The 13,691-nt window shown below is 48.2% G+C and overlaps 1 protein-coding gene across 1 annotated transcript in view; it reads left to right on the forward strand.

Annotated features, from left to right (window-relative positions):
* The window catches only part of C4H3orf52 (chromosome 4 C3orf52 homolog), a 29,328-nt gene that overhangs the window by 13,252 nt on the left and 2,385 nt on the right, over nt 1–13,691 (forward strand). The window contains exons 3-5 of the mRNA XM_008266960.4: nt 1,936–2,063; nt 6,634–6,704; nt 10,055–10,236. Of these exons, the coding sequence (XP_008265182.2) occupies nt 1,936–2,063; nt 6,634–6,704; nt 10,055–10,236 (381 nt within the window). The remainder of the gene's footprint in view (nt 1–1,935; nt 2,064–6,633; nt 6,705–10,054; nt 10,237–13,691) is intronic.

Here is a 13,691-nt window from a genome sequence, read left to right on the forward strand (position 1 = left end):
ACCAGGAGAAGCACCTGGCTCCTGCCTTCGGATCAGCGCAGTGCACCGGCCACAGCGCGCCAGTGGCAGCGGCCATTGGAGGGTGAACCAACGGCAAAGGAAGACCTTTCTCTCTGTCTCTCTCTCTCTCACTGTCCACTCTGCCTGTCAGAAAAAAAAAAAAAAAGAATCCACACCAATAAGCAACTACAAAAAGCAAGACACAAACTACCCACTCATTAAGACCTCAGATTTATAATAAAAAATATATGGGGGGCATAGGATATAAAGTACTGGGGAAAACGACTCAATTAAAGGATTGTGTGTGTATGTGTATGTGTTTGTTACAGTTTCCAGTACTTTGCAAGTTTTCTGCTATGAGGGCATGCCTTTTATTATCAGACAAAATAATGTAATGACTTACAAGCAGTAGGGACTTAGGGATCGTTCCCTGAGTTTGGAGTTCCCAGGATCTCTCCTAGATTCAGTGAATTACTAGGAGAGCTCACAGGACTCGACACACAGTCAGACTGATGACTGTGATTTATTGCAACACAAGGAGGCATTAAATAAAAATATTCATGAGAGTGAAATCCAGAAGGAACAAGCGTTGGGGCGTCCTCTCCCAGTGGAGTTGCACAGGGCTCTCTTAATTGCTCTGACAACAGGTTGTGACAGCGCATGTGAAATGTTTACTTAGCCAGCACACTATAGATTCGGTGCCCAGGTTCTTGATTGGGAGTTAGTCACATCAGCAGCCACATTGTTTGTACAAACAGCAGAGGCATGGTGAGTCACCTTGTCAGGGCATGATGGGAACCCTTTCCCCAAATCCAGATTCCCAGACCTCAGCCAGGAGCCAACACTGAGCAGAAATCCCAGACCTGCAAGCTTAAACCCATTCTGCACGTTCCTTGTCCCTATCCTCCCATTTGCAGATTTCCTCGAGGAATCAGTAGCAGGATTCTTACTTCTCTTTGCCTTTCTTTTCTTCATCAATGCTGAGTTTATTCCCCTATGGCCACTTCAAAGTCCAGAACAGCTGATGATGCTGCTGAAGCATGGGATTTAAGAGAAAAGCCTATGGCAACAGGAGCACCTGGTTCCTCCCACCCACGCTTTTCTCAGGGTCAGAGAGGTGGTCCTCTGTATGTGCCAGCCACTGAGCCAGGGGAGCAACTCGGCAGCTAGTGCCAGTTTGTGGCTCCTGGCTCCTGACTCGGTGTGGTTTTGCCTCAGCTCTAACTGCTTGCCAGCCAATTAGCGAGCCGTCATTGGAACTGAGCAGCGCTGCAGAGCTCATTGTCCGGGAACATCATTCCTGCACAGCCTGCAGTGCTGAGTGCAGTTTGACCTCCCTCCTCCAAACAGAGTGCATCTACATTCCTCCTCTGTGCAATGTGGCCCAGCGCCACGTCTGCATGCCCATCCCGTCTTCAAGACGTGGGCTCACACGCTTGCCTTTTACCCTCAGTGATGTCAGCTTCTCACTCCTCACTGTCTGTGGTAGCCCAGGACTGGGAGGTGATTCCCCCAAGTCGCTTGCTCCCACCCCCAAGCCTGCACCATCCATGTCCTTCCCTCTACTGTCCCCCAGCCCTTGCCTTGACACCAGTGTACAGAGCTAAGCTGCAGGCTCAGCTGGGCAGACAATCATGTTCCTCCCACGCCCTCCTTCCCTCCCGCCTCCCCTTGGCTGTGTTCGGTGCAATCTGAGACTCCTTTGGCATACATGAAACAAACACAGCTTCCATGATGGGGGAGGCAGGCGTCTGTCGGTTACTCAGTTTTCTCGAGTGGAGAAGGCATTTCAGCGTATACTTGGTTGTGTGTTCACCTCTGTCCTTCATGAGGTCTCAACGGTGTGTTTAATTGCATCAGCCAAGGGAACAAGGAAGTTTGATATGTTGTGCAGCTGTGTTGACTTTCTATTTCCACCTTGCCCACTCTCTTTAGTAACGTATGTTGATGAAGATGAAAATGAGATACTTGAACTGTCATCAAACAAAACGTTCTTCATCATGCTGAAGATTCCAGAGGACTGCATGACTGAAGAGCAGTTGCCTCATCTGCTCACTAGCAGGGTAATTATGTCTCACTCATTGTTTACTGGGTTCCTGATGTTGGAACGTGTGTGCTGCTGGAACAGTTGGCAGAGAGCTAGGGAGTAAGTAGCTGGGACTCCTTGTCTGGGTTTTTTAGGAAATTGATGCCATATTTTGCCTTTTATTTTTTTTAGCATTCTGTGAGATATTATTATTGCTTTATTTATTTATTTATTTATTTGAGAGGCAGAGAGATAAAAGGACAGGGGGAGAGAGAGAGAGAGAAAGAGAGAGAGAGAGAGAGAGAGAATGAGAATGCTGCCATTCACTGGTTCACTCTTCAAATTATCTGCAGTGGCTGGGGCCAAAGCCAGAAGCCAATGCAATCCAGTTGTCCCATGTGGGTGGCAGGAGCACCATTACTGGAGCCATCACTATGTCTCCCGGGTCTACAGTGGCTGGAAGCTGGACTCAGGAGTCAGAGCTGGGAATTAAATCTAGACACTCCAATGTGGAATGTCAAGTATCTTCACTGCTACTCTATTTTTTTAAAAGATTTATTTATTTGATATTCAGAGTTACATGGAGAAGGAGAGGCAGAGAGAGAGAGAGAGGTCTTCCATTCACTGGTTCACTCCCCAGTGGGCCACAACAGCCGGAGCTGAGCTGATCTGAAGCCAGGAGCCAGGAGCTTCTTCTGGGTCTCTTACATGGTGCAGGAGCCCAAGGACCTGGGCCATCTTGTACTGCTTTCCCAGGCCATAGCAGAGAGCTGGATTGGAAGAGGAGCAGCTGGGACTCAAAAACTGGCCCCCATATGGGATGCTGGCGCTGCAGGCTGGGGCTTTACCCTCTGTGCCACAGTGCCAGCCTCTTCACTGCTACTCTAAACACCTGCTCTGATGCACAATTTTCTGAAGTTCAAATTCAGAGGGAAAAGGCTCCGGGAGGACAGTGTTCCTTGTACTCTGGTCTTCCATTTGTGTCCACATGTAGTGTACATTGAGGGTCTACGATATGCTAGACACCCTGCCAAGTGCCAGGGCCACAAAGTTGGCACCCTCAGTGGGCTCACAGTCCAAGTGGAAGCGGAAGGTAAAAAGCAGTGTGGTGTGTTCTATTACTGAGGTTCACACAGTGTGTTTTATAGCTGCAAAGGAGGGGCATCTAAGTCTTCTGAGGTAGGGATGGAAGCTCCCAGATGTAGTATTGTAGGGATTTTTACAGTGTCTTCCTTGTGGACATCCTCTCCAGCCCTGCTCCTCCTTAGAGGGTGGGAGCAGTGTAGAAGGATCAGCTCTTAGTGTCATGGCTTAACGTGCCTGGCGCCCAGCCTCCACCCAGGAGCTCGCCAGGGTCACCCCAGAAGGGAAGGCACTCCTATTCCAAGGGTTTAGGAACAGCCCTGTGTCAGGAGCTGGAATCAATGACCAAATCTTAGAACAGAAGATGCACCCAGCACCCCTATTACTCGGGAAATTATAGGGGTTCTAGAAGCTCTGTGTCAGGAATTGGGAAAGAGAGTTACGATATTTGAACAGTGTGCCTTGTTTTCCTAGCCCCTCACCCCGTGCTTGGTTAGCAGTTACTGAAGGTCTCCCAATAACCTAGGGAGGCCTCCTCTGTCACTCCAGAAGCTGGCTTCTAGTTAGCCAGTTAGCCACAGTATCAGACCCCCGCCCGTCAGCTCCCTGGGCTCCTGTCTCTGTTGGCACCAAGCCTCATCAGCAGTGTGGGAGGCAATGACCAAGGAGAGATGAAGCTCCTGCTTCAGGTCTTTGGGCCCACGGTAGACACGTGACTGACAGCTCCGCAAACATGAATAAGCCCTATGAACACTGCACACTACTGAGTAGAATCGGAGCAGACACTGACAGAGGTCAAAGTCATCCATTCCACCTTTGAACTTGAAAGTTGGACTTGAAAACTCTGTTGAGAGTCTACTGTGTGCAAAACAGTGCTAACCCCTGAGGGTGAATGAAGGAGGGAGGGGGGAAGGGAGCAGAAGAGGTTGGAAGGGGCGGGAGACATAATCCCTGCCTCAGGGCGCTCAGTCCAAAAGGAAGAGGGAGGCATCATTGTTGAGTATGGTCTTTATTGTTACTATTTCTGGTGCTTGAAAAAACCTCTGTCTGTCTAGCACGTGCACCCTCCTCTGTGGAAGTTGCTTTCATAGTTTCTGAAGTTTCCCAGTACTCACAATTGCCTCCCCTCCCCTCCCCTCCCCTTCCCTCCCTTTCCCTCCCCTTCCCTCCCTTCCCCTCCTCTTCCCTTGCCTTTCTTCCCTCCCCTCCCCTCCCCTCTTCTCCCCTTTCCCTTCCCCCCCTCTAGCCCCATGGCCATGGCCATGCTGGGAGGCATAACTAGATCCCAGTACAGACTTTCTGACTTATGCTGGAGCTCACCTGCTAGGGAACAAGATGTCTAAGCTTCCAATGTAAATTTAAAAGAAATGTGAGGCAAGTGCATTCACCTTGTGTTCTCGGTGCTGCTAGGTTAGGATTCCTATCTCTAAAACATAAGCAAAACACTAACCAAGGCCCGAGACAAGATTTTGTAACATAATGCCAGTAGCTGGTGTCCAGAATATAAAAGCAATCATTTCAGACAGAGAACAAGACAGACAACCTAAGGGAAATGAATAGGCAATTTGGAGGTGAGCAGTCCCGAGAAGTTAATACACACCTAGAAAGATGTACAGCCTCATTAGTAAGCAAGGCAGTCCAAATTAAAGCAAGGTGAAGCATGATTTTATGTCCTTGACTTGGCAGAAATTGTAAAGTCTGGGATGTGGGGAATAGAGCAAATAAGCACTGCTGGAGGAGAGGAAAATGGTGAGCAATTTGGCAAGATTTGGTTACATGCAGGCACATGCCTGCCCTTGGATCCAGCAGCTCAAGTTCTTGGCATACAGCCAAGGGAAACTTACATGGCCAAGGAGAGCTGCAGAGAGGTGGTCCAGGACAAATTGCTTCAGCGTAATTTGTAAGGGGGACCTCGGAAGCAATGGTCAGTATCAGTAGCGGACTGAATGACCTGGTGAAATCATTTCTGAGGTCGGTGAAGTAGCTGGAGTGAGTGACCTTCACTGATATGTATCTTATGCCTAAATGTGAAATGTGAGGAAAAAAAAAGAGAGAATCTTAGAGTTTAGTACCTTGTAGTTGAATAAAAGCTAAGTTAAGTGATACATTGGGATGATGATGTATGGAAGTAGTAATTTATAAAACTGTACAAGGATAGGATGCAGGTCAGTTTCAGGATGCTCATTAGCACTAGGGGAGGGAGGGAGGAAAGCCAGATAAGGTATGGGAGTGGCTTTGGCTTTGTTTGGTTTCTTAAAATAAAGGGCTGGACCCCACACAGAGGGCCCCTGACTTATGACTGAACTTAGAATTTTCAACTTTGTGATGACATGAAAGCATGCTTGTGCCACCAGTATGTTTCCCACGGCCAGGATGCTATTTGATGAGACATTCACCTCCTTATTATGAAATAGGCTTTGTGTTTAGGTGGCTCTGCCCCACTGTAGAGCAGTGTGCAAGGCAGCCCCCGAGGAGCCGTGATGCTCGATGGGTTAGGTGAATGCATATCTCTAGTAACCATCAGTAAATGTGTCATCAGGGAATGCGCATCTCCAATTTACGATGGCTTAGATGAGACCCGTCATCTATTGAGGAGCGTTGTCCAGCATAGCAGAAGTCATAGTGGAACACAGGTGTCATTGTTTTTCATCATGTTTGCCATTTTTCTTGGGTACAGAAGAAAAACCTCTGTATCTTTGCCATTCCCTGCTAGGTCCCTTTGGGGCAGTTCTGTTCTCAGACGTGGCTCTCTCTCGTGCCAGAGAAGCTCTGGAGAAGGGAGTAAGAAACCCTTGGCTGCTGATGTCTGGGCTCTGAGTGGCCTGTGCTGCCGTCTTCGTCTCCAGGGTCTTCTTTCCTTTTTTTTTTTTTCTGACAGGCAGAGTGGACAGTGAGAGAGAGAGAGAGAGAGAGAGAGAGAGAGAAAGGTCTTCCTTTGCCATTGGTTCACTCTCCAATGGCCGCTGCGGCTGGCGCGCTGCAGCCGGTGCACTGCGCTGATCCGATGGCAGGAGCCAGGTGCTTCTCCTGGTCTCCCATGGGGTGCAGGGCCCAAGGACTTGGGCCATCCTCCACTGCACTCCCTGGCCACAGCAGAGAGCTGGCCTGGAAGAGGGGCAACCGGGACAGAATCCGGCGCCCTGACCGGGACTAGAACCCGGTGTGCCGGCGCCACAAGGCGGAGGATTAGCCTACTGAGCCGCGGCGCCGGCCTCCAGGGTCTTCTTTCCCTTCCAGGGACTGGGTGGTCCACAAAGGCCACAGGGGCCCACGCGACTTAGAAGAGAGGTCGAGAATGCCTGGCCGAGTCGCTCAGTCCTTATAAGTGAGGTGCTTTTTGATGACTGCTGGCTGGAGTTCTGGCTCGTGGAGGGCTCACATGTTCCTACTTCCTGTCTCAGAGGCCCTAGCTGAATTAATGCCTAGCTGGAGTGGAAAGCCCTGTGTGTAGAAGCAGCTTAGTTTTGCCAAGTGCTGTGCGATATGATCTGTCAGTTATGTGTGTGGTTTTGTTTCTGTTTCAGCTCACAGATCTGTACAGTACTTCGCCATCTCTGCATCGTTATTTTACTTCGGTTAACATTGCGGACTTCAGGTGAGAGCATGGAGCATTACATTTTGGTTTGTCTGCCTCTGAAAAGAACACCCTCCCAACCCCCAACGCCCTGGCCACCATGTACCTGGAAGGACTTCCCTGAGTCTTTTTGCATGCAGGGAGCCACTGCTAGAATCACAGTGTCAGTGCCAAGTAGGTGTTTGGGGACCAGGTAGCTCAGTCCCCTTATTTTACAAATGAGAATAAAGCAGCCCAGGTTGATTGAACCAAGGTCAGGCAGAGAGAGGAAAAGCCAGTCTCAGGTAAATTATTCCTGTTTAACAGCAAATGCCCAAATAAGCTAAGGAGAGACGTAGCATAGGGTCTCAGGTGGGGATGTGATGCACTGATGGACTCTATGTGCTGGCTTTTTCTTAATGTGCTGCTGTTGCATTTGCGGCGTGCAAGTGATACAGAAGTAACATCTCCTTGCTTCGTATCAAATACATGAAGATAACATATTTCAGGAAAAGTCTACCTTCTCCCTTCTCACCGTCACTATCAATAACTGCTTGTATTCCCTTCTAAAAAGTTAACAGCCATCAACAATTTGGTGTGAGTTCTGGGTTGTATATATTTACTGTAGATATTATACCTGTATATAGACACTTTTTAAAAAAGATTTATTTATTTACTTGAGAGGCAGAGTTACAGAGAGAGAGAGAGGGAGACAGAGAGAGGTCTTACAGCCACTGTTTCCCTCCCCAAATGGCTGCAACAGCCGGAGCTGGGCCCATCCGAAGCCAGGAGCCAGGAGCTTCTCCCAGGTCTCTCTCATGGGTGCAGGGGCCCAAGCACTTGGGCCATCTTCTACTGATTTCCCAGGCCACAGCAGAGAGAGCTGGATTGGAAGAGGAGCAGCTTGGACTCAAACTGGTGCTGGTAGGGGATGCTGGAACTATAGGTGGAAGCTTAACCTACTATGCCACAGCACTGGCCCCTAGACACATATTTTTGTTGTTTAATTTCCTTCCTAATCTTTCCTGTTCTTATGGTGTAGAAAAAGTGTATAGGAGTCATTTCATTATCCCTTTGTCCCATTAGGATGCCTGGAAATGAGTTAAACAAGGTTTACATGGCAAAGCCTTATTCTCCACTCTACCTAACATGTCTCTGGAACATGACCATCAAAGCTTGTATTATATCCTGAGCTCCACTCTCAAACCATCCATTGTCCTAACCCCAGTGTTAGTAGAGCTGGGAGAGGAAACATGTAAAGCAGGTGGCAGCACCAGGTTGTTGTACCAAAACAGACCCGACGTGAGAAATCATGTATACTGGCAGGCTGCCTTGCAGACTCCCAAGATACAAGTGGTCGATGGTCACATCTTTGGCATTTGTTCATTTTAAATCAGGAGGTGCAGCAGAGAAGGGAAAAACACAATCAGACTCAACAACTTTCCTCCTTGCTTTTGCCCCAACTTGCAGTTCACAGACTGCAGAAGAGCATGGCAGAGTCTGTAGGGTCGCTCCAAGAGTCCGGCCTTAGTTTACGGGTCTGGAGGAGCTGAGATCATGTAACGGGGTGGAGTAGACATTGGGAAAAGTCCATCAGAAAATGTGGCTAGAAATCCAACCAACACATAATGTTAGAGAATCTGTTTTTAAGTTATTTGAAGGAAAACCTCAGGAAGTTTAGTTCTGTTGAACAAAGAAATTATCTCTGGAAAACATTTTTGCTTCATTTTTTAAAAGTTTAGGCTGAGTTGCTAAAATGCTAAATGCATCAGCCAAAGCCATTGCTCCAGAAAGATGCTGTCACACATGGTTGGGAACCCCTGCATCCCCACACCTCTGGCTGCTTGTTTGTGTCTACAGGGGCCACTGACCTCACTCCTGGACTGGTCCAACAGTGGCCTGGAGTGCTCTTTGATTTACTGTTTGCTAGTCCCACTCCAGTGGTGGGCAGCTAGGGAAAAGTCCACAGGATTCACTGCTTTCCTGAACGTTCCTCTCCTGCCCTCAGAATTCAGCCTCATGTCTGTCAGTTCACCCAGGGAGCTGGTCTGTTGAGACTGGGAAGGGCCAGCCAGGCCACAGTCACGTAACCTCATCTTCTCATTCAGCTCTGACTTGGTCTTCTGTGAGCCAGCCTGGCTATTGTCATCAGCCAGCCCAAGCCCCTGGCCATGGGAATGCAGAGTGACTGCCTGGTGGAGGTGGTGACCATCATTAGCAGTAACTCAAGTGTAGACCTCAGGGGACAAATAATGACACCTGCAAACTAGGGCATGGAATGCAGTTTGAAAGTTCAATTTCCAGCATGTCTGTAGTGACATCTTTGAAACTATGAGTTTCTTCAAGTTCCAATTCTGTATTATTGGGTTTGGCATAATAGAATTTATAAATAGCAATTGAATTGTCAGTCACACCAGTGTAAGAACTTTGGCCTATGTGACCTCTGACCACAAGAGGGAGCTCTTTGCCCATCCTTACCAAGAGCAGTGGGCTGATTGACACCTGGGACTGGTGCTACTGTAAAAGCTGCCCTTGGGTGCAAGTCTCAGATGTGATCTCCTGTTAATTACTTTATTACAGGCTCTTAATCTGGGCCACCTTGAACCCACATAATAGAATGACTGCGAAAAACCCAAATATTAAGGTAGCATTTAACAAGCTGCTTAAGCTAGTAATTAACCAAGAATAACCCCATGATTACTTTTATTTTGGAAATGGGAAAAGCATGTTCGGAAAGAAGTGAACTCCTTTATTTAAGTCCATTACTGAAAGTTGCAAGGCTTTGTCTTTCTGCCTGAGGGGCCTCTGTAACTGAAAGTGGGGAAGAAATGGTTCTCACTTTGGGAACAACCTAGGGAGGGCAATTCCCGGTGAACACAGGGTGGACCCTGCGTTCAGTTCTGGAGCCAGCCAGTGGCAGGGAGCTTTGGAGTCTACCTTAAACATTTTATGGGTTAGGTCAAGAACTGGTTAAACTGCATAGCTCTGAGGTGCACTTGTAGGGGCAGCACTAAGACTCAGGGAAGGGAATATATGAAGAGAACAGGGCAGGCTTCTTGGCTTGTTGGAAGGGATAAAAGGCAGAGACTGGGGCTGATGGCACATCAACCCCTGAATAGTCCCTGACCACAGGGGCCTCATGATGTCTCTCCCTTCAATGACTCTCTCAGTGGGCATCTTTGGGTTGGGTACCAGGTGTGGAAGAAGGTTAGTGTCCATTTCAGCATCTTGGGATGGACCCCTGGAAGTAGATTCTTCTTGGACAGAACACCTTGGCTGTTGTCTACTCGAAGAACACACAGAACTGCAAAACTTACTGCCCATGTGGATTTCCTGAGTCGTGTTGCGCTTCTGTTGATGTGTTTTAACGTCTCCATTGGTTTGCCTTTCAGTGGTGAAAATGCCACGGTGACTTATCACCTGCAGTTTGGGGTTCCTTCGGAAGATGACGCCTTCATGAGGTATATGATGAATGAGGAGTTGGTGCTGGGCATCTTGCTGCAGGATTTCCGTGATCAGAATGTACCTGGCTGTGAGAGTCTGGGCCTGGATCCAATGTCCCTCTTGCTCTATGGTAAGGAGAACAAGCAAGGAAGTCAGAGTTGAAGCGATCAGCCGGTGAACGGGTTGTGGTAGATGGATGGGTTTGGTTTGGCAACTTTGGTGACTTGAAGCTGCAATGGATCAGTGCTTCCTTCATTCCTCACATAGTCCCTGCCTACTATAGGCAGACAGCGTAGCTGGAAAAGCAATCTTGGAAATATAAGTGAGGAAGATTTCTGAATGTTTGCTTGTTGCAGTTCACCCTCTTTGCAAGCCTGCATCCTATTTCGCCACATCATTAGCAGCCTTCATGGAAATAGTGTGGCTCACAAGAGCAGCCGGCATTGAAGAATTTGACATAAGAAGTATAGCAAAATTGTTCAGAAATCATCTCAATTCAGGGAACCCTTTTATTTTTCTATTGGAAGCCAATGAGTCCTTGAAGAAATTAATAGAGGGGCATAAAAGACAAATTCATTTCTTTCCTTAGAAAATTATAAGAAATTTACTCATTTACTTTTAAAACTAAGAACTGAATGAGAAAATTGATGTTATTTTTTAACCTAGCAAACGCCCCATTTGTCAGACTTGGGAAACCTTCAGCACCTTGTACAGAACCTAACAAAGAGGAAAGGAGGAAGGCACAATGGCTTTAAGACTTCAAAGTGTTTTGCTTGGAAGCTGTGGCCTCTACTTCTGATTTTAGTCCATTTCTCACTTCGGAGACCACCCTTGGAGGTGTGCTGGCTCTTGTGTAGCCTGCGGTGCTTACAATCTCAGCTATTTTATTTGCTCATGCAATCCTTCATAAACTTCTCCTGCACATTAGTAGGTACTTGATAAATACTGGTTAAATGAATGAAAAATGTAAATCAGGAGGAGATGCGGTTAGCGGCAGGGACAGCAGTACAGGGCCAGAAGAGTGACAAAGAAAGATGAGAAAGTACCACCCAGGATAAGAAGGGACTTTTTTTTTTTTTAAGAGTTATTTATTTTATTCAAAAGACAGTTACAGGGAGAGGGAGCAATAGAGACCGAGAGATCTTCCATCTGCTGGTTCACTCCCCAAATGGCCACAATGGCCAGAGCTGGGCCAATCCAAAGCCAGGAACCAGGAGCTTCCTCAGGGTCTCCCATGTGGGTACAGGGGCCAAAGCACTTGAGCCATCCTCCACTGCTTTCCCAGGCCATCGCAGAGAGCTGGATCAGAAGTGGAGGAGCCAGGATACGAACCTACTTAACCTACTAGGCCACAGCGCTGGCCCTGAGAAGGGACATTTATTGTGCTTGTGAAAGCAAAAGTCCTCTTGTCCTAAGGGATTGTATAAAGCAGAACTGAAGCTTAAATTTCCCAAACAGATAAAAAGAATGCCCTTCAGAAGTCGAAACTTTAGCTCACTGGGAAAGCTCAGAAATGAAAAGTTTCCTCCCAGTGCCTCCTGCATAAAGCAAGCATGTGCGTGGGCCAGGCAGGCAACATACGTGTGTGGCACGACTTATGGCTCCAGTCATAGGAATTTCATACAGAGACACAGGAGAACCTGGGCCCCACCTGGGTGAAGAGACCTGCCGAGCTTGTAGGAGCCGTCGCCTATAATAATAATCACAAGTGTGATTGTCCTGATTTCCTGAGGCTCCTTTCCAAAACTGTGCTCCTAGCCCTTCCCTGGCGGAGGCAAGGGAGCTTGGTGGAGGGTGACAGGGGCCTGCTGGAAGGCAGGCTGCTGTGGGGCCTGCAGAGAGCCCGAGAAGACCAGGGCTCGGCCAGGAGCCGCAGAGACATCCCCTAGCCACAGCGCCGTGGCCGTGACCCAAACTTCACTGCTGCTCTGGAGACTCCTCCAGGCCCTTCTTCTCTAGGGGTTTTCATGGCCACCACGTCCCCCCTTTCAGGGTGGGAGTGTGCTGTACATGAGCTATTTGATGTTTTCAGGGTCAGAGTTTCCACCTCTGTCCAATGGAAGGGGTGACAGGGACAGTGGGAAGAAGGACGGGAGACCCAGAGCAGGTGGCAGGTGAAGAGGGGAGGAGCCCCAGGGCAAATCCTACAGTCAGGGGCAGTGAGGCCTTGGCAGGGCCCCAGGGGGTTCTCAGGCTGGTTTCCCATGTTTGCATGAGCTGAGGACTTGGTGGCGGGCACCCCCACCCTCATGGCTGGCTGGCCACTGGTTTCCCACAGTGATAATGTTCCAGTTCCTCAGAGAACAAAGATTTCTCCAAAAGTATTTTTAAAAATCCATTTCTAATTTCCATGTGAAAGGCAGAGAGACAGAGTTCTTCCATCTGCTTGTTCACTCTCCAGATGCCTGCAACAGCCATGGCTGGGCCAGGCGGAAGCCAGGAACTTGGAACTCAACCCATGTCTCTGATGTGGATGGTGGAGACACAATCATTTGAGCCACCATCGACTGCCTCCTGGGGTCTGCATTAGCAGGAAGGTGGAATCAGGAGTGGAGCTGGGACTTGAACCCAGGCACTCCAGTGTAGAATGTAGGCATCCCACGTGGCTTCTTCCTTGCTGCGCCAAACACTGGCCCCTGAGAATAAAGATACTTAAAATTGCTTGGCTTATAGGCCCCTTAGAGAATTTGAAGACAGCCAGACAGCCATGTGCCTTTTCCCCAGAGAAGAAGAAAAGCACTTGCCCTTCCCAGTGCACAGTGTCAGGGGTTCCAAGGATTCCCCAGAAGCCTTGTTTGTGGTCCACTGGGGTTCGTTTGTGTGCACCTTGGAGGCAGGACCTTGCATCAAATTGTGATGTGGATTCCAGAGGGGTCTGCGTGTGTGTGTGTGTGTGTGTGTGTGTGTATACAATTGCCTTTTCTAATAAGGATATGGGAATAAAGTTGGCTCTCCACCTGTTCAGGTCCAACATCCAAGGGTTCAAGCAACTATGGTTGAAAAAACACTCGAAAAAAGTTGCATTTGTATTGAACACGTACAGAGGTTCTTTGCTTGTTATTCCCCGAGCAATGCAGCCTGACGACTATCTACATAGCATTTGCATTGTGGTAGGCATAAGTAATCTGGAGGTGATTTGAAGGATGCAAGAGGATGTGCATGGGCTAAGTGCAGATGCTACCCCATTCCAGGTAGGGATCCGTGTTGAGATCTCTGTTGTGATCTGTGAATGTTGGCATTCATGGGGTGCTAGAACCAATCCCCGGTAGATACTGAGGGACAGCTGTGCAGCGATGATTTTGATCTGGCTAAAGGAAGATTTTGATGCCTTATAAAAATAAAAAAGACCCTGAGCATGTCATTATAAAGGGATTTCTAAAACCCTCCACCTCTCACCCTGTGACTCTTCACCTTATGAATGGGTGGGAAATTCTCTTTCACAAAGGTCAGATTTTTTCACAGAAGTCTGTACCATGAGTTATTTTGACACAGATGAGGTCCTTGGTACTATTTTCTCACGTGGGAAGGGATCTCCTAGTAGACAATGTCGGGGCAAAGAGCAAACACATGATATGTAAGAGAGAA

Source organism: Oryctolagus cuniculus, chromosome 4, assembly GCF_964237555.1.
Source record: "Oryctolagus cuniculus chromosome 4, mOryCun1.1, whole genome shotgun sequence".
NCBI classification, from domain to species: domain Eukaryota; kingdom Metazoa; phylum Chordata; class Mammalia; order Lagomorpha; family Leporidae; genus Oryctolagus; species Oryctolagus cuniculus.